The following is a 27,903-nucleotide window of genomic DNA, read 5'->3' on the forward strand; positions in this document are numbered from 1 at the left end:
ATTGTCAATCAGTGTTGCTTCCTAAGTGGACAGCTTGATTTCACAGAAGTTTGATTTACTTGGAGTTATATTGTGTTGTGTTCCCTTTATTTTTTTGAGCAGTGTATATACAGTGGCGCAACTACTTATTATTCAGGTGGATGCGAAAAAATAACCCCCCCCCCTCACCCCTGAAGGAAGGTTGAAGGAGCGTGGAATACACAGCCACCTGAAATAATCTTTTCCCCCTACATAAAATGGAAGCAAATTAATTTACAAGCTAGTCTTTTATGGTGTGCCCCACGTCAGCTGTTTGGAGAGATCTCCAGGTGATGTGCTTCCAAAAGCTCATTTGACAGAATAAAGTGTGAAAACCAGGCAGCACATCTCAGAATCAGATATGTGCACATTTGACACATTTATGGATCGGACTCATCTTGAGTAATAATTGTACATGTTGTCATCTGAGAGGATCATCTTAAAGAAAAGAAAAAAAAAGAGCAAAAATGGATCACTGACAAAGGCCGTTAGCGAATAACGTATACAACTATAAGTTTTCAGCATTTTGGGAATCATCTTACTCTCATAGGAATAACACATGACAAGTCTGTATATTTTCTTTTACATATCATTCATCAAAAACAAAAAGAAAAAAGAAACGAAATACAGAAAGTGGCATTATTATGCAACAGACAACTTTAATGACCTTCTAAGACAAGCATTGGGTTTATCTTCTACAGTCTGCTGCCTTTGTTTTGTCAGTTTTGGACTTAGTTACTTTAATAAATAACTTTTCCTCTCAAACTCGTGCCAGTGACATATCCAGAATTAGGTCAGAAGCTCGTTGATCGTTAAAAAAAGTGTGTTGGGGTTTTCGGCAACTTGCTTATAGATTATCAACAAAATTTCTTCTTGGGAATTTAAGAATATATTTGATTTGATGTGCATAATTTTAAACCTGTGTGGATTGGAGAAAATCCACAATAATTTCAAACTTGTTGACTCAATTCTTGTTTTTAAAACCATTCGAAGTTGTTTCATAACCATTTTCCTCTCAAAAAACATAAGTTCAAACGCATAACTTTATATGGCGTTCATATTAAATGTATGTAATCTACTGAAAAAGTTTTACATCTATCATTAAATAAAAAAATAAAAAATAAAAAAAAAAAAATATATATATATATATATATATATATATATATATATGAGTACATATTTTCATTAAAACCAGGAGAGGACCCTTCCTTCTTCTCCTCCCTCTCCTCTGCTTGCTCTCGCAGCAACACACTTGGTCAGACATGGCAGGCCATCAAAAAATCTACTTGTTCCCACTCCATCTGTTCAAAAAACTATTAATCTGCTGCCGTCCAATAAAATGTTCGGCCCTCACCGTAGAGCCAATGGAAGGGCGTTAATTCTGTGAGGCCCAGGCCAATCCCCGGCTGCATTCTAATGCGGGCCATCTTTATCAAGGAACCACTCCATTTCCACATTCTGCGTATTTATGATTTCTGAAGAGACGGCCAGCAGGAGGCATGCATCTGTAGGACGTAGCTGAGGTCTGTTTCCAGAAGGCTTCAGATATGGAGCTATCCCATACAAAACTGAGGATGGGCGCTGCATGGTGCATTCTCAGGCGACTTTGAAAGAGTTCATGTTAGGACTCCTGCTTTTGGACTAAATCTTTAAGAAGCTAGCTGGTGCTCCAGAATCTCGACTCCGCTTTGTGGCTGTCAACGTTTTCCTCGGGGGCCACCAGAGGCCTCTCCAAAGCTCGGATCTCACTGGATGTTTTCCTGACGCTGGGAGGGGGGGAAAAAAAAGATTTGGAGAACTTCCCATGGATCCGAACATCCAGGGTTCTTTCCTCTTCAACAACAGCCTGAACCAGTTCCCCTCAGACCTTAAGACACCGGTGTGCCAGTACTCGGTCCCCAACTCTTTCTACAAACTCAACCCGGGCCTTAACACCCAGCTGCAGCCGGGGACGCCCCACGGCATCAGCGACATCCTGAGCCGATCCATGGTGGGGGTCGGCTCCACCGGCACCACCACGCTGCTGTCTGGGTACTCCCCCATGGGGGGGTTCGGCCCCTCCGTAACCAGTACGTCCATGTACTACAACCGAGACTACAACCCCTCGCTGGGCTTCTCCAAAAGCGCCGCAGAGTGCCCCATGAAGGGTCGTAGTATGAGCTGCTGGGCAGAGAGCAGCTGTGACTGGAGAGGAGGGAGACAACAGTGCACCAGTGGTGAGTCTGCAGAGGGTTCCGGCTTCGACCTCATCGGCGCACAGAAACTTGCGTCAGCTTGACAGGTCTCAACAAGAGCAGGCTGCCAGGATCAGTCAGATTCAAGAGGGATGCGATATTGCTTCACTTGAATTTCATTTTAAATGAAAATGTTTAGCTGTAACGTCATTGTTATAACAAAACATCTGGAAAGAAATGTAACTACCTTGTACTTTCATTTTACATTAGAACTTGTATTCAGCATTTTTGCGTCACATCAGTGAATAAATTGTGATTTGAATTGAATTGAAATTTCCAACATATAACCATGGCAGTCAGTTTTAACATTCAAAATTATTAAATTCTTTTTTTTTTATTATTGGGTACAAAAAAAAAAAAAACTTTGTCCAAATTGCTGAAACAATAAGCCAAACCTGCACTGTTTTTTTGTTTTCTTTTCTTTTTTTGCTTTATACTCTTTTAGGCAGTGGTCCACTTGGGGAAATGCCCAACAGGAAGAAACACACCAGACCAACATTTAGCGGACATCAGATATTTGCTCTGGAGAAAACCTTCGAGCAGACTAAGTACTTGGCCGGGCCAGAGAGGGCAAGACTGGCTTATTCTCTGGGAATGACTGAGTCCCAAGTTAAGGTGAGTTTCACCACTTATTATAATTACAGCCAGCTTTTGACTGAGATTCTCATTTTACTCCTTTTAAAAATGTCTTGTATTTTTTTTGTATTTGCTGATCAATGATGGGTTTGGATATGGGCGCTATGGCTCACTGCCCAGGGGGCCATTCTATCAAGGGGCTACGGTAGACACAGTAGAGAAAAAAAAGTTGTGGCTGTTGTGCCTCAAACAAGTTTTCTGTTGCTTGGTGTCATGCTGGCTGGTCGGCAGAAAATTTGAAAAGGACTGAATCTCTAATAGAATTTGTGATTACAAAGTTTTTATTTTGTGGAACCTATTTGTGAAAATCACAAATAAAGCTCTGGAAGTTCACAAATTTTTCATATTTTATTTGCTGTTTATGTGTAGTTAAGTTCCAAGTTATTAATATCCCCAGGCCGACTTAGAATAAATGTATTTCGTTTGTCTAAGTTTGTTTAAATGCGATTTATACCTCTAAAAAGAAGCATAAGTGGCTTTTTACATTTGAATACAATGCCTCTATTAATTAAACGTTCCCACAAAAATCAGTGGAAAACTCTTTGTCCATTGAACTACAAGACTTTAGGCTGAAAGACCTTTTTGTCATCACCTTACTGTTTAGAGTGTTTAATTATAAATCATGCGGGAAATAGTTTAGCAACACGGAAGTAATGAGGGGGAGAAAAAGGCCTGATAAGTGAACTCCGTTGCTCTGCAGCGCTCTAATTCCTTTGAGCAGGATGCGCATGTTTTAATCAACTCGTCGGACGTGATTCGTTTCGACTCGCAACTGCGGAGCTCTCGGTAGAACAAGGAGAGACGGCAGTGGCAGCCCGTGGCACCTTACGGCAGCTGTCGGAAATGCCGCAATACCTGCCACTGCCACCATAAGAGCTTAGGTGGTGCTCTGCTGAAAACAAGGTTGTGTGTGTGTGYGTGTGTGTGTGTGYGTGTGYGTGTGTGTGTGTGTGTGTGTGTGTGTGTGTGTGTGTGTGYGTGYGTCAGGTGTGGTTCCAGAACCGACGCACCAAGTGGAGGAAGAAGAGCGCCTCGGAGCCCAGCTCCACGCAGGCCACGCACGCCGGACAGGGCGGGGAGGCCTCGGAGAACGAGGTGGAGGACGAGGAGTACAACAAGCCCCTGGACCCCGACTCAGACGACGATAAGATCCGACTGCTGCTGCGCAAACACCGCAGGGCTTTTTCTGTGCTAAGACTGGGGCCGCACCCTGTCTGAAAAAAAAAAAAAAAAAACACGCACACACAAACTTCACCCAACCAGACCTGCATGCTGTGATTAATAAAGTAACATTTGTTTAAAGTTGGGGGAGGGGGGAGCGGACTGAGCATGTGCAGATGATGTCCCACAGAGGAGAATTGGAAAGTCAGAGATTAGAATTCAAATGAAATGAGACTTCCGGCCTGTTATTATTGCCATTATTCCTTACATATAATTGTTCAAAAACGAATTTAAAATTCTACATTTAAAAAAACAAACTAATTGAAATCTACTCGTAAAAAATAGCAAATCTTTTATCTCTCCAGGCCTTCCAGCAGTGTCTCTAAGGAATATATTATTTGAATTAAAAAGTGTAAAAGAATAAAACCGTGAAACAATCAGGATCAAATGAATTGAATCAGAATTACACATTTTAATATCTTGATCGATTTTCTGCGTATACACGTCCGATGCTTTTAAGTTTCTGAACACCCTGTAAAAATGTCCAGCTAAACTATGTAAAATGAGCCCACTTGAAATCGTGTACAATAAAAGATTATGAGTTTGTTATCCGACTTTGTGATTCTGATCATTTCCTCAATGAAGAATTAAGCAGAGATCTGATGCAGTCTTTTCATTTCTTTGAATTTGCTGTCAGGTGGCAGTTAAAACAGCAAAGCACAAGGTCACAGACGCTTAGAAAAAGGTCATGGGTCAAACCTTGTGTGATTTACTCTGCTGGGGGTGGTTAATTGAAGACAATGGTGTCTGCAACCCGAGCTCAATTGAAAATCAATGCCAGCAATAAATGTTTGTTCACCACTTAGACGTTGCGCGTTTGTCCTCCATGTGCAACGTGCAGCAGACTGCAGACGATGCCACGCATGATGAAAGGAATGCTGCAGGGACGGTTCTGAAGAACATCGTCCACGATTAAAGCAAAAACAGTATGCTGGACTAGGAATAGGGCAGCATATTCTCATAGCCATAAACACTAATTCTGCAAGTATTTTAATAAACATTGCATTCATTTTCATAATCTCATTCAAAGGTTATGTTTTAATTTTTTTTTTAATATATATATACTGATAATCCAAGTCAAGCAATCCAATGAACAGAGCAGTAAATAAACATCAAAGTTTGGATTTAGGCACAAAGTTACCAGATTTTCTAACTTTCCACCTGAAAGTTTACCGATCTGAATAGCAGCCTGTCCTCAATCTCTAACCACTTTCGGATAACTATTTTAATCTCCTGAGGAGCAAATTAAGGAGTGCACAATGCATGCAGCCAAAGGCTTTGAATGAAAATATGAAAACTGGACTGACAACATATCACCAAACATCAACTCATATGGAAACCTTCAGCAGGGTCAGTTTTTAGTTCACTTTCACTTTGCTTTACATGCCCTAAATTTGACCAATTGAGGTTTTGACATCAATGGATAAATTGATTATATGGAACTACAAGAGTGCCATTGAATAAGTAAAATAAGTACAATAATGTTTTTCTACAAGTGATTTTGTATGTCATTGGAATACTTTATCCTCACAATTTGCATTTGGGTTTCTTTTATTATCAATAATTTTAATATTCTCCTTTTACATATGCAAAAAAATAGTAATGTGCATGGATGATTAACATAACAGTTTGAATTTTGATTTTAAGTTAAATGTAGTCATTTCCAGTGCATGTCGTCACTAAAGGGTGATGTTAAAAGACAGTACTTATACAATTTATATGAACCCTCTTATTACCATGAATCCAGTGCAATCAGTTTGTCTGTCATGCACAGCGATGTAATTAAAAAATTAAAACAAAATACAAATCATGATATAAAGTCATTTTGAAAATGGATCAGGCAGGAAAAAGCAAATACTTTTGGGTACTACACTGTTTTCCACTGTTTATTCAGACATAGAAATACTAATTCCTAAATAATTAATGAAAAACATTTAAATACAAATACTGTATTATACCTTCACATATATTTTCTTGTACTCAAGTCTACATTTTTGCCTCAGATGCTTTTTGAAGTGTATTCCTATCAACGGGAATCCTGCCATTATCCAGGAAATGAAGAGATTCTTGGTGTGAATCTTTCACAATCAAAGATCCAAACGCAGTACGAAGATGACTCAAATAACAGAACCACTTTGCATTGCATGCTTTATTTCCAAAAGACAAAGTAAAACATGTAGTGTCTGACTAGAGTTAACTAAAGGTAATACTGGTCCTTCCAACCAACTCCACTCCTGTCACAACATTACATTATATCACACACTGGTTCAGACAATGGAGACTTGATCATCACTGTGTCTTGCTATGGGTGAAGCAACAGGCCAACTGTACAAACAAGACATCCAAAATGTCACTTCTGCTAATATTTGGAATAAATAAGAGTGTACAGGTCCCTCATCACTTACCACAAAAATAAGCAAAACACAGTAAGAAGCAGGTACTACCATTAAAACCAGGTTAAAACATGAGCCGATACCATACACATTAAACATATCTATTATTGCACTGGAGTTACAGTTTAACAACGTGCATCATAAAAATCACTCATGAAGAAAGAAAACTTAAACAGTGCCTCACGCTTTATAAGTGTGTGAACGTGTTGTGTGTGGCGACACACACACACAGCATTCTGCGAGGTTTCAATTAAGTCAGGGAGTAAAACAGAAACCATATTCCGTATTTCAGTCTTAAGTAAACATAAGAGGACAGCACTGTGACTTTTGCTTTTGGCAGTGAAAGAAGATACAATTGAAAAAGCGTGAGAAGAGACGTTCCAGTGGAGGAATGCTGTGCGGCACAGAAGTAACAATGAACGGACAGACTGAGAACAGCTGAGATGTTTTGGGAGATAAAGCACTTGGTATTATGTACAGTAAGTACATAGAAAGCCTGTCATCGTCATCACTGAAACAAACTTTAAGATAACCCAGGGTCCTACAAAATTTAATTTCTAGGTGATAACTTCACTTAAAACCAACTTGTTGTTGAGAAAACAACATTTTTGTGAAATCTTAATTATGTCAGTCAACTAAAAAAAAAACAACAGAAATCTCAAAGGGGGCAAATATTTTTTCGTGACAATATCATTTCTTTTATAGCAGATAAAGACTTCTAGATATTTTTGCTGCTGCCGTAAAATTTCAAAGAGCCTTCGGCCCGTCTAGTGGTATGTCTCGATAATGTCAAACTTCAATTCCAAAGCCTTTTTTAAAGGTAGATCTGAGAACATCGGTGAAAACATGACGATAGGAAGCTAAACCAAGAAGCAGCGCTCCTGTTTTTAAAAATGCCACAGTGGCGGAAAACAAGTGCCTAAAGTATACAGAGCGTGGCAGCCGACGCATCTAATCTACAGGGCTGACATTCAGTTCTTGATAAGATACAATCTGTTTTGAAGTCGACAGATTCCCGTGCACGAGGGTTACGAGAATGTTGAAACAAAAAAAAAAAAAAAAAAAAAAGTCAGTCTTGCTCATACTGTTAAAATATATATACACAATGTTTTTGAAACTGTTTTACAACAATAATGAGGGTTTACATTAAAATGTTGAGAACTAGTAAGGATTAAAGGATCTGCCCACATGGCTGCAAGCAGGAACTCCACGCCGAGTAAAATCGGCATGGAGAAAGCAGGTGGTTTCATGAGTCCTGCCTGTGGAAGAGAATAATGCTGGCATCCAGGGTGGCCGAGTTGTGGTGGGTGCAGCTGAACACCTGGAACGGACACAGAGTGAGACAAAACAAATGCACAGTATGGTTTTAAACTTCCTGCCTCCTCTGTGAGGATAGCGCAGTAGCTTTTGATTCAAAATATTAACTCAAAAGGTATTTAAACCCAATTGACCTTTCTACAAACTCCAGGGTTTCATTTGGATTTTTTGTGACAGACCAACATAAAATAGCACAGAACTGTGACATGGAAAGAAACTGATACATGGTTTTAAATGTATTTCAAAAATCTGAAGCTGAAGCTGTTTCACTGCGAGCACTGAAACAGCAATCAATGCGAGCAATTATTCACGCGTCATCCCGGTTGTTGAGATGGAAACAAAGAATGTATTTTTATTCTAATAGCTGGACAAACGTTAATGCTTTTTTATTCATGTTTTTTTTTTTTTTAGTGTAAGTCAAATTGTTATATGCAACATGCAACAACAGTACCGGATGATTTTTTTTGTTTAAATATGCAGTCCTACTTTGTAGTTGTGTGTTACTTCTACTTGTAGAGGATGGACTAAAACAGAGCGCTTTTATGGCTTATTTTTACTTTAAACTTCCTGTCATCTTTCTCTCTGATCACAATTTGTAAAATCCGCTTAAAGCTCTTAAGTTTGTAGTTTAATGAGCAAATGCAAAAAAAAAAAGAAAAAAAAAAGTTGAAGGGGTATAAAACTATAAAAACTAAGTTCTTGAGCATTGGGATTATATTATCCCCTCAAAATGTAAAAAGCAAAAAGAAACAACGGGTCTTTGTAGGATGTTCTTCCCTGAGAGGAATTCATTATTTGAACCCCCCCACCCTCCTCACAGAAAGACCATCATGATAAAGCAGTCCATCCTTAAACAAATAAATTTAAACAGCAGCAAAACAAAATCATTGCCGTAAAAATGCCAATATCCCGCCGGGGCGGGATGAATGCCTCTCCAGCCGGCCATCCAGATTGTAATTAATGAAAAGAAGTCGTGCAATGCACTTAATGTGTAGCCGCAGCGAGAAACCAGAGGATTCAATAGACATAGATCAGTGGAAGGTGCTGATCGCACTGTGCTTCAACTACACCGGACACAAAAGGAGCACTCGTGTCCCGCAGGTGCTTCATCTTAGTTCATATTCTGACTCCGCTGGGCTGGCTTGGTTATGGCTCTCCAGGGAGAAGAACGAGATTACCACAATCTCTTTCTAAATCTGCCCTGTGGAAGCACTGCTTTCTCACATGTGGCGCTTCACTTATAGATATTCTTACCATTGAGAAGGATCGGAGTCAATGGTTATTCGTCTTCAGCGAGAAGGACAGGAATACGGGCTGCGGGGCACCGAAAAACACCAAAGAGTCACTCTGCGGCTGATTCATTGCCTGACCAGAACAGATGGTTTGTTAAAGGCTTACCTTATGGTCTCCCATGCAGACATTAGGACCAATTGTGTTGTAAACAACACCCTCCCCGTCATAATCTCTCTGAGATAAACAGAAAATGAACACAATTGAATATTCATCAATTAAGAGTCTAGTGGGTAAAAATGAAATATGCAGACAGTTTAGTCTGACCCTGCTGATGAAATCGTTGGCAGTGGGCGACATGAGGATGCGGTCACACCAGGCGGGACAGCGCGTGTTCATGTACTGCCTCGGCTTATGGTGGTCCTCACTGTAGGGGTAGCTACGGGAGACGACAAAATCATATTTCGATTGTCAGGTACATCGGGAGAAGGCTTTCATAGATTATCGTTTCCTGTTACGGTAAATTTATTCTCACCTGGGTGGAAATGTGATGTCCTCTTCCCTGACAGCATCAAGAAAGGGCATGACCTCTTTGTCGTACTTCAAAAGCTGAGCGGCAAATAAAAACAGGAAGTGTGCCTATTTTTAAAATTCCAGGTAAAATTCTAGTGAACTGCCTTAAAGTTTTGGTCTTTGTGGGTGTATAGCCTTATGGAGTGTCGTAATCTGACATCTTTGGGAACAGATCCGACTGTTTGACAACAACCTGAGTTTCTCGTTTTTATGGAGCAAAAGTCTGGAATATGTCCTTACTGCTCTGCCGTTGTCCTCTCGGAAAACCGTCTGGTGCACGTACTCAAACAGCTTCTCCTCGATCTGCAGCAGCATCTGAAGGGAAGGGATGGGCGGGGCGGGCAACATGAACGCCAATCTGGGTCAAATCCGGTAACGGCTTTTTTTGCTTTCTGGCTGCCGTAATTACCTGGTGGTCGTTGTCTCTTTCTTCAAATGTGATTCTCTCCACTTCGTAATTGCTGTCTTTCACGTCTTTTACAACATCTGCTTCGATGGTCAGGCACTGGTCGGCAACACAAGGAGAAATAAGAGGGAGTTTGCAGGGTCCGTGTTCAAATATGAAGCTGGTGCAGACATACATACATGCATACATATATATGACAACATACCTGGACTAATGTACGTGTGTCCAAACGGAAGTTAAAATCTCCAAACAGGAAGAAGGGCATAGCAGCGTAGCGGCTGTCTGATAACCTAGAAAAGACAAACAATGTTTTCATTTATTTAACACAAAAGGTTAAGGTTTATTTTATATATTCTTTAAATATTCTGGTTTTTAAATTGGAACAAATTAATGCAGTTGCCCGGAACAATTTTCTCTTGTAAGAACATATGATGAAGTATTTTATTTGGATTTCATGGGATAGATCAACACAAAGTACTGTGTAATTGAGATTCTCAATATTTATTACAACTAAAAATCTGAAAAGTGTGTCTCATTCATGTGTGTTCAGTCCTCTTCAATCTGACATGCCTATATAAAATCCAGTGTCACCAAGTACTTTAGCAAACTGCCTAATTAGTAAATACAGTCCATGAATCTGTAGTAAAGTCTCAGTATAAATCCAGGTGTTCTGCATATTAACGTGTTCGGGTGGCCCATTCAAAGTGCACAGCTGCTGATCCCACCTGCTGATGACGTATTTGAGAGCGTTCTTGCGGTTGGCTGAATAAATGGAGGGACTGGAGTTGAGGGCAATAAGGTTTGAGGCATCGTGGAACAGGTGGATGTTGACCAGGTCGAGGCCCCTGCGGACAACACAATCGCCCACGTCGGCAAAACGCAACAAGATGCGGCAGATGAAAAAACAAAGGAAAAGAAACAATTTGACATCAGTTAGGACGACACAGTGTGAACAATGACAGTGAGTGTATGATAGGGAAGTTGTAAAGTGACACCTGCGCTATCAGTGTGTAGCCTTCCGACAGCTCAGAAGTTTGTCCCTCTTGTGCCAGGAATTATGCATCAAAGTAGTAACTATTGCCTCACAACGTAATACCATAACTGAAACTTTTTTGTTCTTATCTAGCAGATTAGAAGTCCGTGAGTAATGAGAGATGATGAGCCTGGTTCAATAAAAGGACCAGGTTTATACACTCTTCAGTTAATAATTGTAACTGCAGGAAATGTTCAAGGTTTAAACTTGAACATGGCAAATTTATGAAAATGTGGCATGTTTCATAACCTCGTGAAAACAACACAAACACTAAAAAAGAATGATGAAAATATGATTTTGTTGACAAGTTGTTACTGAGCTACGGATTAATGATCAAAGATAAAGAATTCTGTTTGAATTTCCAAACTGCAACAACCAATGATGATAATGAAACATTAGCAAGCATTAACATATTTTTTGCCTTCACCAAGTAGCATCATTGTTCAACAGTTAAAGTCAACTTTATTTGTTATGTGGTAAAGGTAGTAGATTGCAGAGTGCTAAAAACTACATGGAACCAAGTTGAACTCCAGGCTAATGGCAATAATTACATTTATAAATGAATCAATTTATATGTACAAGTACATCTCAAAATGTGAACAATATTATTTATCACTCATTTCAAAAAAGGAAACTCAGATTTATAAGACTACAAGTGAAATATTTCAAGACTTGTTTTCAAAATGGTTGGCCATTCAGTGTAGAACAAACTCACTAAGTTGTGTGAAAAACAAGCTGTAAAATGATAAAATTTCTATAGATTAAGTTCACAAGTAGAGCAGTACATTTGAACTTTGCCTTCAGAGATGATTCAGGGTGCCATGATACAATAGGAACAGGTACAAGAACTCCTTTGTGCCTTATTTCATCAAACTCCAAAGCCAGAGGAAACACAAACACTTATAATTATCACGCTAAATGTTTTATGATGTAGTTATGGGAGGCATCTGACATATTATTAAAACCAAATTTCCAATTTTATGAGCAATAAAAATTTTATCTTACTTTGGTGCTCTTCAATCTCATAAGACTCATAAGTCTTTTAAAACTAGTTTACTGGAAGCTAAGATTATCTGGCATTTAACCAGTCGCAGTTTAAGAGCCTGAACCAAGAGGCCAACAAGCTGTGAATTAGACCCATTTCACATTTTGAAGTTGTTTTATATTTTATCTGTGGGTTTCCCATCAGTGACTAAAGAAAATCTTACTGATCAGTGCTTTGGTCAAAATCTTAAGCTACATGGTGACAAATCCAAGACTGTTGAAGTCAATTAAATATAACCTCAATAAAAAAACCTTTTCACATCTCAGAATTTCACAATTGTGTCTTTTAAATTCTAGGCTGTATGGTAAATTATTTTTACATAGTTAATTCCATAGCTGAATTTTTTTCCCCAAACTTAAAAAAAAAAAAGATCAAATAAAACACAACACTTTTGCAGACTTTTAGAGACTGTGTGGAAACTCACTTAGCAACAACACTCTTCAGTCTAAAGTTGTTACTGATGGAAAAAGATTATTTTATCAGTCAGAATCAGTTATTTATTTATTTTTTACACAGAGCCATATTGTGTAAAAGCTCTTTAACTCTATTGTGTTTTAAAGAGAAAAAAAATTATTTTGCTTCCCAAATGCTTCTTTGTGAAGAAGACAATTTCATGTTCTGTCAACCCAAAACCTAAGGTTATATAAATGCTGATCACTGAATCTCTGCTTTCAATCCTGTCTTTTCTATGAGTGCATCAAACACTGGCCTACATATTAATCTGGAAAGGTCACAAAAAAGGTCAGTTTTACTCTAAATACAAGTGTTATTAAAACTCTCTTAACAACATGACAATACAATTGATCAAAAAATAAAGTGTTTCACTGTTTCTGAGCGTTACGTACTGGTTGTGTATGATCCAGCGGGTCCTCATGTAGCCCTTCCTGGACCACTTGAACTGCAACAGAGACAAATGAGAGAGAATCGCTAAACACCAGGGAGCCATGTCTTTAAAGCACCAAACTGATAATCATTGATTCTTGCAGATAATTTGTCTCATCTCTGTGTCAGCAGCCCCAGTGGACTCATTTTTCCCCAGCATCTCCCTTCGTTCCATTAGCATCCCCCCTCGCCGTAGCGCTCCCCACACTCTTGCATACAGACTTACATCGGGCCAGAAATTCTTCGGGAATTTTTCTTTCTCCACGGTGGCGACGCCGTCCAGTGAGCCCACGTACTTGGTCTGTCCCACCACGGCTTTAAAATCCTTAACTGGGAGCAGCGGGGCGGCCGGGGGGAGGCAGAGCGAGGGCAGTGACATGGAAAAGAGTGAGAAAACATGCAAACAGCGATCAATAAACTGGTGTTAACCTCATCAGAGCGGCATACATGATGAGGGGAATCTATAAGCGGGAGCCATTAGACTTCGTTTGGCCAACGACAATCGGTTCGGGCCACACAGCGAGTGGCAGCTCCGGGATGTTTATGGCTCTTCCATAAGCTTTTCTGCCAAGCTTTTTCACACCTAACGTGACCGGACTATGCAGCAGCCGAAATAGCAGCTCCACTTTAAATTTGAGTACTTTGCAAATACCTGCCTAGGCAGTAGAGCCATCAAACGATCATTACACAGAAACATCTTAAAATATCCTATAAAAAAATAACAGGAATTTTGCCAATCATATGCAACAGCAACCTGGTCCCTCACGGTGTGGGAGCTATTGATCAAAGCAGAGGGCTACACTGCTTCCAGTTGGATTTTAATCATTTATATATATAAAAAAATGTATGGTGAAAAAGCAAAAACAGAGAAATGTTCATCACAACCCGATTTATTATAAACCAATAAAAATGAATGCAACTTTCACACTTTAAGGATTTCTTACCATTAAAGTCATAATGATAGATATTTTTCAGTGTCTTGTGGATGAAGTACATGCTGCCCAAAGCCTGTGGACAAAAGAAAACAACAGATGATGTTCAATACCCGATAAAGTAATCAGAAACTGATTAAGTAAAAAATAAATAAATAAATAAAAAATTTCAAATTTCTTTTTAAAAAACATACAAAAAATAATTTAGTTGTAAAATAATTTGTTAGTTACCTATTTTAGTATTTAAGGCAAGCATGTGTAGAGCAATTAATTTACTTTATATCATTTAGCAGTTTTGCAACTAACCTCTGCAATGACTAATTCAAAATGCAGCAATGCATCGTCATGTTTGACACTAATTATTGTTAGAAGTAATTTAAAAAAATTATCAAATCATTTAAAAGTTACCACACCAATAACTATTACAGTGTGTAGTTAAATGCATGACATTGGTTTTCATTCCAAAAAGCTTAAAAGGGATTAAAGCACAGTAGTATCTCTTTAAAATAAGCATCATCAGAACAAAAACATGAAATACAGTCATAGTGTGGTGTATTTTAATCTGTATTACCATAGTGAAAAGTGAAAACATCATTTTGACACATTTTATTCTATCTGCAGTCAAACTAGTAATTGGTGTACTACAAATATAATTTTGTGTGCTTTTAAAGTCTGATATTTTGGGCCAAATTTGTTAGTCTTTGTCAGCATACTGGCAACAAACCCTAAAAAAAATGTAATATATTAAAAAATATATATTTTTCAATAGAGGCTGTAAGGTCTAACATTTCTTGGTCTTACAAGCAGCATGGACAACTTCTAACAACACACCAGGCCATATTTGTTTCCAAAATAAATAAATAAACAGTAGTAACTGAAAAAGGTTTTTAAGGAAATATTTTAACTATTTCCTATCATAAGTGTTACAGGACAAAAAGGGAGCAAAGATGGGTTGGGTACATGTAAACATGAAAAAGAGTCGTTACTAGTTCCATCAGCAGGACCCAAAACATTGTCATCCATGTCCCTAGACCGGGGGTGCCCAAGTCCAGTCCTCGACAGCTGCCATCCTGCAACTTTTAGACGCATCCCTGCTCCAACACACCTGAATAAAATGGCGCATCAGCATCCGTTACCTCTGCAGAGGTCTGGTTTCATTTAAAGCAGGTGTGTACAAGCACTGACTTGGGAACCCCCGGCCCAGACCAAGTTCCCAAATCAAAACCTTACAGAAAACCTACAGGGTAAAATGACAAGGTAAAGTGTATACATGGTTTTGGATGATTGGAAAGATTGAGTAATGGTCAAAGATGGCTCTAGCTACGGTTCAACATTGTGAAGCGTTATAGAAGACAAAGTTCTGTACCGTCTCTAAACGAAGGTTGTCAAAGTTCGGGTGTTAACAATTGTACACCTTGTGATTTTGTTAAAAACATTTTTTTCTTAATGGAATATATATTTTATGTCCATTGGAAAGATTTATTAAAATTAACAGTTAGAATTTTCTGAGTTTCAGTATGAGATTATGTTACTGCAACAGAAGTAACACAAATGTATCAGTGCACTTTAGTGCACTGATAACACAAATTTATCAGTGCACTTTAGTCTTGTATATCTGTTGCAGATATCCTGACACTGCAGTCTGCAAATCAAAACGCATGCCTGTGCACGAACATGTGCCTAACCCTTTATTTTCAGGTCTGCATTTCAAAGAAATCATAAGCTGTTTCTCAAAGCGAAACCAAAACTAAATGTAAAACACAAACACATGACTAGTCTCAAGGACCGACTTGTTTATTATAGACAGCAAAAGCCTTATCTTCCAGTTATCCACTTTGTTTTTTTACTGTGCAAATCAAAAACCACGTGAAACTTTAAACGATAAAAACGTTCAGTAGAGCCACTTTGAGGGTGCACACTTCAGCGCCCAATCATCCCTGACACAGGGCTGACAATTTTTAATGTACTAACTGCCTGCTCCACTGATCTGATTAATCATGGCCTGTGAAATCAATAAAGACAGAAAATTAAAACCATTTAAAAGGTATTAAGCAGTAGGCTTGCCGACTGCCAACGCTGGCGCTCTGAGAGGGGGCCGAAAGAAAAATAAGTGAGCGCACGGAGGGGGTAAGGTCGTGACGGAGAGCTGGGCTACGCACACGCACGCACACACACACACACACTCACACACACACACAAACACACACTCGCAGACGATCAGTCAGCGCATGAGAGATCTCTCCCTGAAGACATCGTTTATCTTCGGTGCCACAGTCATCCTCGTTTATTAAAACAGAGGTGTCTCCATTGACGGCTTCAGTGAACAACCGTTAGAGACCGACTTGTCTGACATAGAGCGACGGAGGAAATTACTGGAACATATCTGCAGGAGTTGAAATGTTTCTACGAAGGAAAAAAAAAAAAAAGTTCGACTGTCAGGTAAAGTTTCTCTCCAGAGATTCCTGAAGGGAAGCCTGATTCATGTGGGATTAGTAGCAGTGTTTCGCACAGTTAGGCACACACACACCTTTGCGTAGTTGGCCAAACACCCATCTTCATCAATCAGGTTTGTGCACAGTTTAATAAAAAAATATTGACTTTCAAGTGATTTTTTATCAAAACACCATTTGTACTGGGGATGCATGCCCCTCTACGTCTGCAGCCCCTGAGAAAAGAGAGCCCCCCTTCACCCCCACTAAGCTCTCTCTCTTGGCTTTATAACTGATGATCCGTAGCCAGGGGGAAACAAATTGAAAATCAATGCGGGTGGCACCGCCGAAATGAGAATGAGGCATTACGTGGGGCGGTGGTCGGGGAAGAGGGGCTGCAACCCTCTCAGGGCAAACGGAGAAGGGTGCAAACACTCGAGTCCAGAGGAAAACTTAGTCCCAGCTGTCCTCCGCCACCCCCACGACGCTTAATTTATTGCGTACAGATAGCCTGGGATCAATAGTTTTAATCTAGAGTTAAATGTATTGACTTTGGCCCGTCTCTCTCTCGCACCTGGTCATTGACTTTCCCCCCTTTCGGCTTCACGCACCTTCAGTCTACAGATGCAGACATTGACCCCTACTGTCAGGCGTGCTGTGTGAGGGTTTCACCTGGGAGGAGGAAGGGTTAATAGTTGAAGAAAAACGCAGCTACTTTTCTGTAGAGGAGAAGTGTTTCTCCCTACCAGGATTGAAACTTTGACAAACCCCATTACAGCCAACGGCAAGCGCAGTTTAAACCACTGGAAGCTGATTAGTGAAACATGAGGTTAAAAAAAACATGGATGCAAGAAATGACCTGCATGACCAGTGTGGAAACTGAGGCTGACGTTCTACGACCTGAACATCAACCGGGTGATGTTCACATGGAATAACAATCTGGAGAAAATAATAAATACAGTAAAATGGTATCTCTGAATTTACACAAATATTTTTCAGCAAAAATGTATAACGGGAATTATTTTGCGTGCCGTTAAAATAAAACAAATCATAAGAGTTCTTATCTACAACATCTATTTGTGGACATTTTAACTCCATTGCACAGACTGAGGAAAAAAATGCTCAATAAAATAGTGGTGAATTATATATATTTATATATTGACACAAGTATAAGCTCATCTGTTAGTCTGGCCAATTGCATTGTTTTAATGTTATTGGAGGGGAAAAAGAGATTATAGATCATTTTCTCTAATTACAATAATTTCTGATGAATGAGCTTTGCAAACGCCAGGACTTTTTACTTTTACTCAAAGGATCATCATTAGTGCCATAAATATCCCAAAATATAACAAAAAAACTTAAGGTTTATGTCATCCATTCGTAGCAGACAGCCTGCAGTAAACCGCTGGTCAGTCATGTTGCACATACCCTGCCAGCACTGACTTAAAATTGACCAACTGGATTAATGAATTTAAAACTGACCATCAAAACTATATATATTTGGGTGATTCGATCCTTAATGCTCACCCCAGATGTATATCGTTAGTAATTGAGATGCTAAAGCTCACAGAGAGCAGTGGGAACACTGTAATGGTGAAAAACAGAAGTGTTGGGGAAAGGAGGGTTAATCATAACCAGTACGGTCATTGCAATTTTCATTGATAGGATTACTGTTAAGTATTTTCCAGACATCGCACAGCTCTGTCTAAAACCATGGTGTAAAATGACACAACTGTCTGGCCCATCACTAGAACTGAATGATATGTGGAGCTGTTCAAAGTTTCATTCACCATGGCAAACACTCAGATTACATTCTGCAGTCGCCACCAATGTTTCATGGTGGTCATGTGTAATCAACAAGAATATTGCAGCTAAAGATTTTTGGAGTTTTGAAAGATAACTTTGTATGAACTATGGCCTGATTGCACCAACTGGCTCACACCTGCTCACAGCTCCATAACAGCACGGCAGACGGCAGCTATGGACAGAAATTCTCGGTCCGGTAACTGAAAGCATCATGGCTGACCAAACAAATCTGACTTTGAGGGCTTCTCATCTCTCTGTGCCTGCACCGCGTTACAGCTCCAACACCGTTTTATACTATATCTAGAAGATCCATGTCCCATACAAAAGGCTGGGATTTTGAACGCTGCTCATATTGCAAGGAAGCTTTGATGTATGAAGTTCTGCTGCCGAAGAAAAAAAGGTGAGCAAACAGAGCGTATAAGAAATCGGATTTCCTAAAGAGGGCGCACCTGCAATATGTCACTAAAGGCTGTGAACCGCAGAAGTTCATTATTGCGCTTGATGAATTCATACTGTATATTTAATCTATATTTATTAAAATAGCTAAAAAGAAACAAACAAAGCATGCTTTCAAGGTTTTTAAAAATGCCCCCCTACCATTGTCTGACATGACCTTATTACACAGTCAAATGGTTGCATTTACATTAATATCAGGAAACATCTGCTGCAGATTCCTATCCAGCATCAGACTGCCTCACATTCACATATGTTGCTGAGGCCACCTTTATGTGGAGGAGAGCGCCATCTTGTGGAAGAACATTGGAATATCTCCACAGGTTTCCTACCGTAAAGCTGTCTTCCGCTTGGAACTGGGTGTCCACATAAATGCAGGTCCTGTCAAACTCCTTCATTTCCTCACTGGACTCTATGTTACTAGGAAGAAGAAGGGAAATGCATTTGCTCAGATGTTACACAGTGTAACTACACGGTCATTGTGGTTACTTTTTAGTGGTGTTTTTATTTACCAAAAGAAGTTTTCTGCCTTGTCCATGTTGACCATGTAGTCCTTTCCTCCCACCTCCTGGAAGTGCAGGGCGATGAACTGCGGCTTGTACTTCCGGATTGTCTGTTTCAAAAACATTAAAGTCTAATGTTCAAGCTCAGATTACAGAGTGCCGACATGTGAAGATGGTCACCATTGCTTTAAGGCTGACCGTTACAACTCATCAGTGGTCTTAGTTTTTTTTTTTCCCCCCACAGTTGGAAGAGCGACAAAAGCGGGCCAGAATTAGCAAAGATTGTATTTCTTTAAGCTGCATGAGATCGCCCACACAAACATTTAATATGTTAGAACAGAGAGACCACTACTAATGCAGATATAAAATATTCAACCTTACCTTATACAGTTCTTCTAACCATCCATTTTGGATTTCATCCACCTTCGAAAATAGAAAAAAAAAAGTAAAATCATTTGACTAATGTCATCGGTCACTTATTCAACAGTTTCAATCAGTGTGAAATAGAAACGATACGCTTCATATTCTGACCACATTCCATTAAGAAGCAAATTAAAACAATTACACTTTAGCCTTTCACACATGATCCTAAAAATCCGTATCTTCTGAAAAAAATCACTACATAGCGTACTTAAAGAAGCAAAGGAAACAAAAAACAAAAACTGAATTAAATAGAATATTCTTTCATTTTCTGTTTAGATACATCATCAAATAATTGATCAAAATCAATACTTGCATCCCATCATAAAACACATAGCATACATAGTTTAAAACCATGTGCAGTATGACTCGAAGTGTGTGCAATAATCATTTGGGTAATACAACCATAATCTCATACATAATAAGCAGTGAACCCAGAACTTGTGTGGTTTTTATCTGTGGTTAGTTGTTTTTTAAACGAAACCAAAGTGCAGAATCACAACCTATGACTCGACGGATTGTAAAAGCAGCCCCAGCGGCAACAACTATCAGTTTGTCTTCTTCATGGCCTTTTCAGGGGAAACTCTTCCTAACGTGTTGCTTCAGTTTTACTGACCCAAGAATACTTTAATATAGAGGAGCCGATGGTGTAGTTAGTGAGCATAAAATGCCCCAAGCCCAAATTATAGGGTTTTTAATAGTAACTAGTGTTGATTTTCACCAAAATATCCTCTGTGCATTAAAGATAAATATCTCAACTTTGCTCAAAAAAAATTTATTCTGGATGTGCTCAACATTTTTCAAATGCAACTTTTCCGATTTAAAGTTTTTATTTGGCAATTGTTTCGAATTATGGATGGCCATTTCAAAGAAAAATGTCCCCAAAAAAGCCCAGTGAAATCATTTGACTATTGTTTTTAAACTGGATTCTGTGAATACACAATTTTAAATTTAGCACTTCAATCGTTAAAATCTTCAGAAATCGGCGTACAGTTCGTTATGCACTCAGCTGGTTTTTTTTATAGTGTTTTTCAAATCATAGTGTCTTGACCTTTTACTCTTCAAGCGCTAAATGAAATATTTTATATTTGAGATGTGTGGTCATTCTGCACAGCCTAATCTGACTCACGGAAACCAGCTGGGGAATCTGTTCCAGGAAATATTAGCAGCTGTTTTGAATGTTATTCAGTTGTGAATGAATCTTTGTGTCACTGCAGGTTGTTTGGCAATAGCTGGCACTGCACGAACGTCTGCTTCAATGAGTTGTGTAAGAATCCGTTTTCTCAATAATATTGCATCGAAACACTTTCATTGCAATGCTTCAATAAAGTGACAAAACTGCTCATTTAATACAGGCTGCATCACATGTTAGTGGTGGATGGTAGCCTCAGGCTGCCGTTATGTTCACCTTTAGGTTTTGCTAAACAAATAATGTTTTGTATTAAATGTTTCTTGGTCAGGTCAAGGTGATATGGCTGCCTATGAAAAACAATCAAACTTTTGTTCCTAAAAATAATAAATGCAAAAAAAGCACGTTATATGCCGAACAGCTAAAAGGGAAAGTTTTCAGTATCAATGGATTTCTGGCAAGAGTCATTTATTATTTAAAACTCTATTATTAAATTTTTAAAAGCTCCTAACATATCCACTTGTGGATTGTTATACTGTGGCCTTAAAAAGAGCTGGTAAAACAGGAGGTGAGTATGTAATAAAAAATAAAAAAACAGACTCAGAAAGATCATTTCACTCTTCCAAATTAATTTGAGGTTTTCCTGTTCAAGTAAAACATGCATAAAAAATATGCGCACTTCAAAATTTGACTACAAAAAACGTAAGAAAAGACTTTCATTTCTCTACAGAAAGAAGAAAGTCAAAGTGATATGAGAACTGTGCGACTGACAGATTATAGAAGCATCACACCACTTTGCGTGTGCCAACTGCACATCTACAGATAACATCGGCAGCTATAATGAGTTTGCAGCCTGTTTTGTACCCTGCTCAGCAGGTTCAACTCTAACTAAAGCAACGTTATGAGTTGAATTTACTGCAATGTTAAACTTGTAAAGTTTTGCTCCATTTATATACTTCTCAGATGAAATTGAACCATTGTGCATTTTTTGTTGAAAAATTATGGCAGATGTTTACCCAAGACAAAAAAAGATTGCAGTTGATTCATAAGGTGTTTCAATAATGAAGCGTTCTCTTTTCTTTTTTTTTCTTTCCATCATTCATTTGTTAAGATCTGATTGACATTTCTAGAAATCAAAGCGGGTTCAGCGAAACAAAACGTAAAGACGTTGGTGGGAAAATTACCATTAGATTCTGTTAAAGACTTTCCGTCAACAGCTGCAAAAATGCTGGAGGGATTCTCCCCTTTAAAGTAGTTTTCTTTTTTTAGGTTAGTAAAATTCTGTTTAAACATTTGGCATAAAAACAAAACTGCATTTTTTTTAAAACGGTGTATTTCAGTAAAATATCTCTGAGGAAAAAAAGTTCACTTGCAGCTTGGTTTTTCTTGCACAGATGCTCCAAAATGTGTATTTTGGTGTGTCAGAGGTCAGTTAAAATGTCATGACTGCAGAAATGGCTTTGCATACTGCATTTGCATGACAGGGGTGACTGTAGCCCAGTGCAGGTGGAAGGTAGGAGACCTCACATCACTCTGCCTGCAACCACAGCCATGTTTGCACACTAATGAAGATAAACACTTGACAACTGGATTTGTCTCCAAATCTTTATTATAAAAAAAAGTAAAGCCCGTGAGCAGATGAACACTGTAGTCCAGAATTAGACATGCTAGTTCTGTTTCAACAGGAGCAGCAAAGTCTGTTTTTCAGTGTTACTGAAGCAGCTAGTGTGTGTCTGCTCCTAAAGTCCGTTTCTGTGGAGCATTAGGATTTAATCTGTGGTCTGCTTAACATCCTTCTCTCACCCTGAGTCAACATTTCAGAGTGTTTGTTTATAAGAATAGAAGGGGCCCTGCGTTAAGTAGAAAGACTCGACTCCCCTTAGGGAGAGTAGATATTCATCTGTTTATGCATTTCCCACTGTGGGATCTCACACGGAATCGTTGGACCTAAATTTGCTCAACGGAAATATGGTCCTGAGCCAAATTTCCATGACTGCAAGCGCCCTCCTTCCTGCTAAGTCTGAACGTTTCACCCAGCCAGCCCAGGCTGAAACAAGGGAGAGTAATGGATATTTACATACGTTTTATAACAGACTGGAGCCTCGAAGTTAATCTAAATGTGGCAAATTGCACAACTGGTTAGAAATATAAATAATGTTGTGTGAAAGGCCGAGTACAAAATGACAACGTTTTCCAAGATCTGGGTTTTGGGCTGGTCACTCCCTCATGTTAATCATGTCCATCTGGCAAACTGATGTTTCTGACTTATTGGAGTTTTTGTCTCGTTCAGTAGCATTTCATGTTCAGCATAAGGCAACATGACCTCTGCAAGCTGACCCACGATCCCTGGTATAAGAGAAATGCCCAAAAACATCGTATAATGCATATTCCCAAAACGTGATGCTCTAGTCGCCACAAAATACTGTGGCTTGAACTCACAGGATCAGTGTTAACTTTCACTGATCTCTATGGCTTAAAACTACTGAAGACACATGTATCATTAAATAATAAACTGTTCTTTTAAGTAGCTGCGATCACAAAGGACTGCTAAGATGTAGTATTTGGTGTGGACTTTTTTTTCATTTCAAATAAATAAACTGCATTAAATTGTCAATAATTTGCATATTTGGCTAGTTAGCTGGTCTTTCACAGTTTTTTTATGCTCACACCTGATATATGCCAAGACGGTAAAGTTCAGGGAGACTGCTTGGGATATAGTAATGATGGAAAGAGAACGAGGAAAGTGAGAAAACTGGGTCATTTGAGATCAGAATTTTCAGTGTTTTCAGTGTCACAATAGCAAAAATATTTTGTCTTGCAAATATTGTGCAGCCCTATTCCATGTGCACAAACCTCTAAGCATAGTCCAATATTAAAATAAAGTAAACTTTGTGTATTTAAAGTATGTCATGACCTTTACTTAACCATAACGCTGCTTCTGGTTTAACTATATTTGCATCTCGATAAATTAGAATGTCCTCGAATAAGAATGTATTCCAGGAATTCAATTCCAAGAGTAAAACTCATACAATATAAACAGATTCAAACAGTAATATATTTCAAGTGTTTATTTCTGTTAACGCAGAAGAACATGCCTTACGACCACCACAAGCAAGGCAAGCCACAAAAGGCTATGTTTGAAGAAGCTGACTGCTGCTTTACCCAATCATATTAATTGAAAGTTGAGTGGAAGGAAAACAGTTGCATGAGCAACAGGGATAAACTGTCAAGCTGTACAAGACATTTTAAGAGCCATCTTACACAAACGTATCAGGAACACGGGCTATAGCCGTTGCTTTATTTTTACGTAAACTTGAACTAGATACAACAAAAGTAGCGTCATACTTACATTGGAGAAAAAGAACTGAACTCACTGGACTGTTGCTAAATGGTCCAATGTCCTCTTTTTAGAAGAACATAAATTTTGTGTCACATTTAGAAATCAAGTTAAAGTGAAGAGGAAGAGAATCCGCAAATGTTTGAGGTACAGTGTGAAGTTTCTACATTCGGTGCCAACTTGTGGAGCTGGACCCAAAGCTCTAGACTAACTTTTTTACACTGTTTGCCATGACTGACATTGTTTCTGTCTCTGTGTGGAGAGGACAACAGAGCTGAGCCAAGCCCTTCTTAACCAGTTAAAACATGCAAGAGAGTTGCAGCGGCTGAAAGGCCACAGAAACGACTGTACCAACATCCCTGCCCTTTCCATTTTGCTTGTTGAATTCCAAGATTTCTGTTGCTTACGTTTTCTGCATTGTGGAAATCATAGGGTTCTGCATTTTCTTTTTCCTGGAGAAAGTGGTCACACTGGTGCAAACTCAGATTCTTTTGTAGGCGAACCACTCATAAATTAGGTCTCATGTGCAACCAGTTTGAGTGCACTCTGCAACCTTGAGACAAATTACTAGTGTTGGTCCACCGTTGTTTCTTAAGTCCAAAGGCAACATAGCTGTCTGCTGCTTTTGTAGGACTTTGAACCTCCTACAGAAGGCAGGAGTACCAATACATTTTGCAAGTATTGGTACTTGCAAAAATTACCAATACCAATTTAATGACAATGGTATTACTCTGCTTGATAGGGCATCAAACTGGCCTACAGAGGGTCTATATACTATGCGTCAGGAAGAAGCTCTGTACACATTGATAAACTTTCATTTATCAGAATCTGAGATGGTGAAAAGTCAGCCCTCCTTCAGTCAAAACTTGGTTCTGCTGTAACCTGAATGGAGGGCTAAACAACATATTACCTCTCCAATGATGATCACAGCTAAGTGGGAGTCCCCTCTCATCATACAGCAGTTCTCACCTCAACAAACCTTAGAGCACTTTTAAACAAGTTGATGTTGACCAAATTGCAAAGTCCCGAGTAATGGTATTATTTCCAACAAAAGTTGCACATAGCAAAGCTGCCATAGCAATTGGAGCCCTACTTCTCCAAGTAAACTCATCCATAGTACACATTCTCTGCTCTGTCAGGAAGATGAAAGATACCAGATCCAACACTACAGACCAGCGGAAGGCAGTTGGGAAAGCATCCTGGACTTAGAAATACTTTTCAGTAATGTCCTGTTTTTTGCTTGCTTGTTTGTTTTTGGTCATGTGTAATATTTAAATTTTCATAACAGAGTCTAGCTAAAAGATTTTTATTAGCTCTAAGACATGATTAAAACTAATAGAAATACAAGGTTGAAACCAAATTACTCAAATTTCACTTTTTGAACTGAATTACTGAAATTAACTCTTCAATTACATTCTAATGTGTTGAGATGCACCTTTAAGTGTGGACAGAAACAACATAAACAGCTTCACCGGTAGGTTCATGAGTCTGATTTCAATAAATCTTTTTACATTTATCCAAATTTATAAGGTATAAATTTGGATAAATTGGATCCTGACAGTAGTTTTGAAGCCTCTCATATTCGATAATACCCTATTTGATCAAAACGTTGTCTGTTTGTCTAGGACCAGGTCACGTGACTCGTCGACAGGTAACGATAGCTGAGCTTGTACGCTACTCAAGATAGCGGAAGAACACCGCTGAGCGCGGCTGTGATAAAAACGATTCACAGACTGGTTTCAGCCGCATAATACACGTGAAATAAACCACGTAACAATAAGATAAAACAATGTATCACCTGTAAGAACCTTACCCTACATTTAAGTCAGCATTAGAGTCCTTACAGTAGCCTGCCTGTAACTTGCTGTAACTCGTTTCAGTGCGAGCCTTAATCTAATCCTCCGCTGTTGCTACCATTGTGGTGCTGTGTGCCTGTTACGGCAGTTTTACCTTTCTGTGGGATACTTACATTGTTGAAGAGCGAGCCGACGTTTGCGGTGACGAGCAGCACGTTGGTGAACGTGTCCATGTTTAACCGACCACTTTCACAAACCGTCCCGGTGGGGAAAAACTTCCGACCCGTCGGTAGCGCCTCTGTTGGAGCTTAAACAGGCTTACCGTGCGAGCCAAAAACCTAAGTTTATATCAGCTGTGGTTGGAAGTACGCCACCATCATCTCAGTATGTGAGCGCCGCTCGCGGTCCAACTCTGTTGCTGCTGATGGCGGGCAGTCGGCTCAGGTCGTCATCATACACCTCGGCAGGGCTCATACTCATCGCCGAGTCTCCGGGAGCGGAGAGTTTAACTGCGTGGATTCCCTCCCCCCCTCTGAGCTAATTGGACTAGTAGCTTCTTAAGGGACTAAAAGAGTCAGGACCGAGCAGTGCTGCTGCCGCTGCCTTCAAAAGTGCTCAAACAACCCGGAGGAAGCTGACAGGTTGTTTTGACAGCCGTTCCGCCCTCGCGCAAGTAGGACGTACTAGTTTGAAATTTGAAAAATATCTGACGTGACAAAAAGCCTTGCTGAAGGCTCGTGCCATATTCTACAGCAGCGCACACGTCAGTGTATGTCAATCGGCCCCGCTCACATTACTCAAACCAAATCCCAAAAGGAAGGAAATAATGTTTGTGTTGAAAGTGTTTTTATTTGTGCGTCACCATGATTTTAAACATCTCAAAATATAAAATGTCACTGAAACTGAAACCATTCGGTAGCATCACAATACTGACTTTAACGTCTCCCACCTGGATTGGTTGACAGGACGGACAATCATGATGCTCTCCACAAATATGCCATACAAAGTCATGAAAAGTCAGGTTGAAAAGTTTTCCACAAGCCATGTGGAGGACACAGCAAACATTTGAAAGAAGGTGCTCTGGTAAGAGATATCCATGATGTATATATATATTTTTTCTTGCATTAAAATCCTTTGTATGGCTGAAAACTGACACTCTGAACATGCTCTCCTCATTTGGAAACAAACGTGAACCTGGAAGCTGGTCAAAGCTGATTTGAAGACGGACGAAGCTAAACGCAGCCACAGCTCTGATGGAATGGTTTAACTCAAAAAAATATTTATCTATTTGCATTGCCTACACCTAATCCATGTAGATACCTGAAAATATATGTTCAGCCACTCCGTGGATAGTGATGGACCTATTTTTGCAAAGAAGAATGTGTAACACTTGAGGTATAGGTCAAAACACTTGCAGCTGTCACTGCAATAAAATGTGATTCTGCAAAAAATATTGACTCGTAAGACTTTGTTTTGCAAAAAATTGCTTCATCTTATATTGCAGAATATCTGAATGGTGCTTATGGAAAATTATGTTACTGCAAGAAGCACAAATCTATTTACTGCAAAAACTAAAATCATGATCTTTCTACCACCATGCATTTTGTTAGAACATTCTACTCTGAATGATTATGGAATGCACTATGGGATCATTTGCATGTATAGGATATAGAAATCTTCTGGTTTGACATGAAACTTGAATGTTTTTTTGTCATTTAAATGCTCTAACCCACAAAATACTAAGAATGTTGGTACTTACTAAAAAAAAAACTTTGTTTTCTACCACCATCGAAAACCTCCATAACTTGCCTTCTTGACCAAACAATAAGTAATTTTACTTTTTTATTTTTTCAGCCACATACATAAATCATTACTACAACAACAAAGAGAATCTAAAACCACTTTAAGGCATTCTAAACTGGTTTCTCTACATAACTGTGACTGCCAGTGAACTGGGAACCATTTTTGAGCTCTGTTATCTGCACAACAAAAAAAACATTTCAAGTAACTGACATAAGAAGTTTCTCTTTGATTGGGCCATGGGAAACAATATTTTATTTCATTTTTCCAATTTACCCAATTATTCTTCTGTGAACTATGTGATGGTAAG

The 27,903-nt window shown here is 39.1% G+C and overlaps 2 protein-coding genes across 2 annotated transcripts; one reads left to right on the forward strand and one right to left on the reverse strand.

Annotated features, from left to right (window-relative positions):
* Nucleotides 1-1,516: 1,516 nt before the first annotated feature.
* Nucleotides 1,517-4,656, forward strand: nkx6.3 (NK6 homeobox 3). Its single transcript, XM_008419054.2, has 3 exons — nucleotides 1,517-2,234; nucleotides 2,698-2,867; nucleotides 3,876-4,656. Exons 1-3 carry the CDS (start codon nucleotides 1,823-1,825, stop codon nucleotides 4,104-4,106), a joined length of 813 nt encoding a protein of 270 aa, XP_008417276.1. The 5' UTR covers nucleotides 1,517-1,822; the 3' UTR covers nucleotides 4,107-4,656.
* Nucleotides 4,657-6,231: 1,575 nt separating this feature from the next.
* On the reverse strand, nucleotides 6,232-26,468 carry inpp5l (inositol polyphosphate-5-phosphatase L). The gene is made up of 16 exons (XM_008419055.2): nucleotides 25,967-26,468; nucleotides 19,493-19,534; nucleotides 19,121-19,221; nucleotides 18,941-19,028; nucleotides 13,933-13,996; nucleotides 13,215-13,318; nucleotides 12,952-13,004; nucleotides 10,754-10,873; nucleotides 10,234-10,318; nucleotides 10,032-10,127; nucleotides 9,863-9,937; nucleotides 9,585-9,658; nucleotides 9,377-9,488; nucleotides 9,218-9,286; nucleotides 9,074-9,133; nucleotides 6,232-7,823 (listed from the first exon to the last, which is right to left on the reverse strand). The coding sequence occupies exons 1-15, from the start codon at nucleotides 26,024-26,026 to the stop codon at nucleotides 9,092-9,094; spliced, it is 1,185 nt and encodes a 394-aa protein (XP_008417277.1). The 5' UTR covers nucleotides 26,027-26,468; the 3' UTR covers nucleotides 6,232-7,823; nucleotides 9,074-9,091.
* Nucleotides 26,469-27,903: the final 1,435 nt, after the last annotated feature.

The sequence above is a fragment of the Poecilia reticulata genome, linkage group LG9 (genome assembly GCF_000633615.1).
Source record: "Poecilia reticulata strain Guanapo linkage group LG9, Guppy_female_1.0+MT, whole genome shotgun sequence".
Classification (NCBI taxonomy): domain Eukaryota; kingdom Metazoa; phylum Chordata; class Actinopteri; order Cyprinodontiformes; family Poeciliidae; genus Poecilia; species Poecilia reticulata.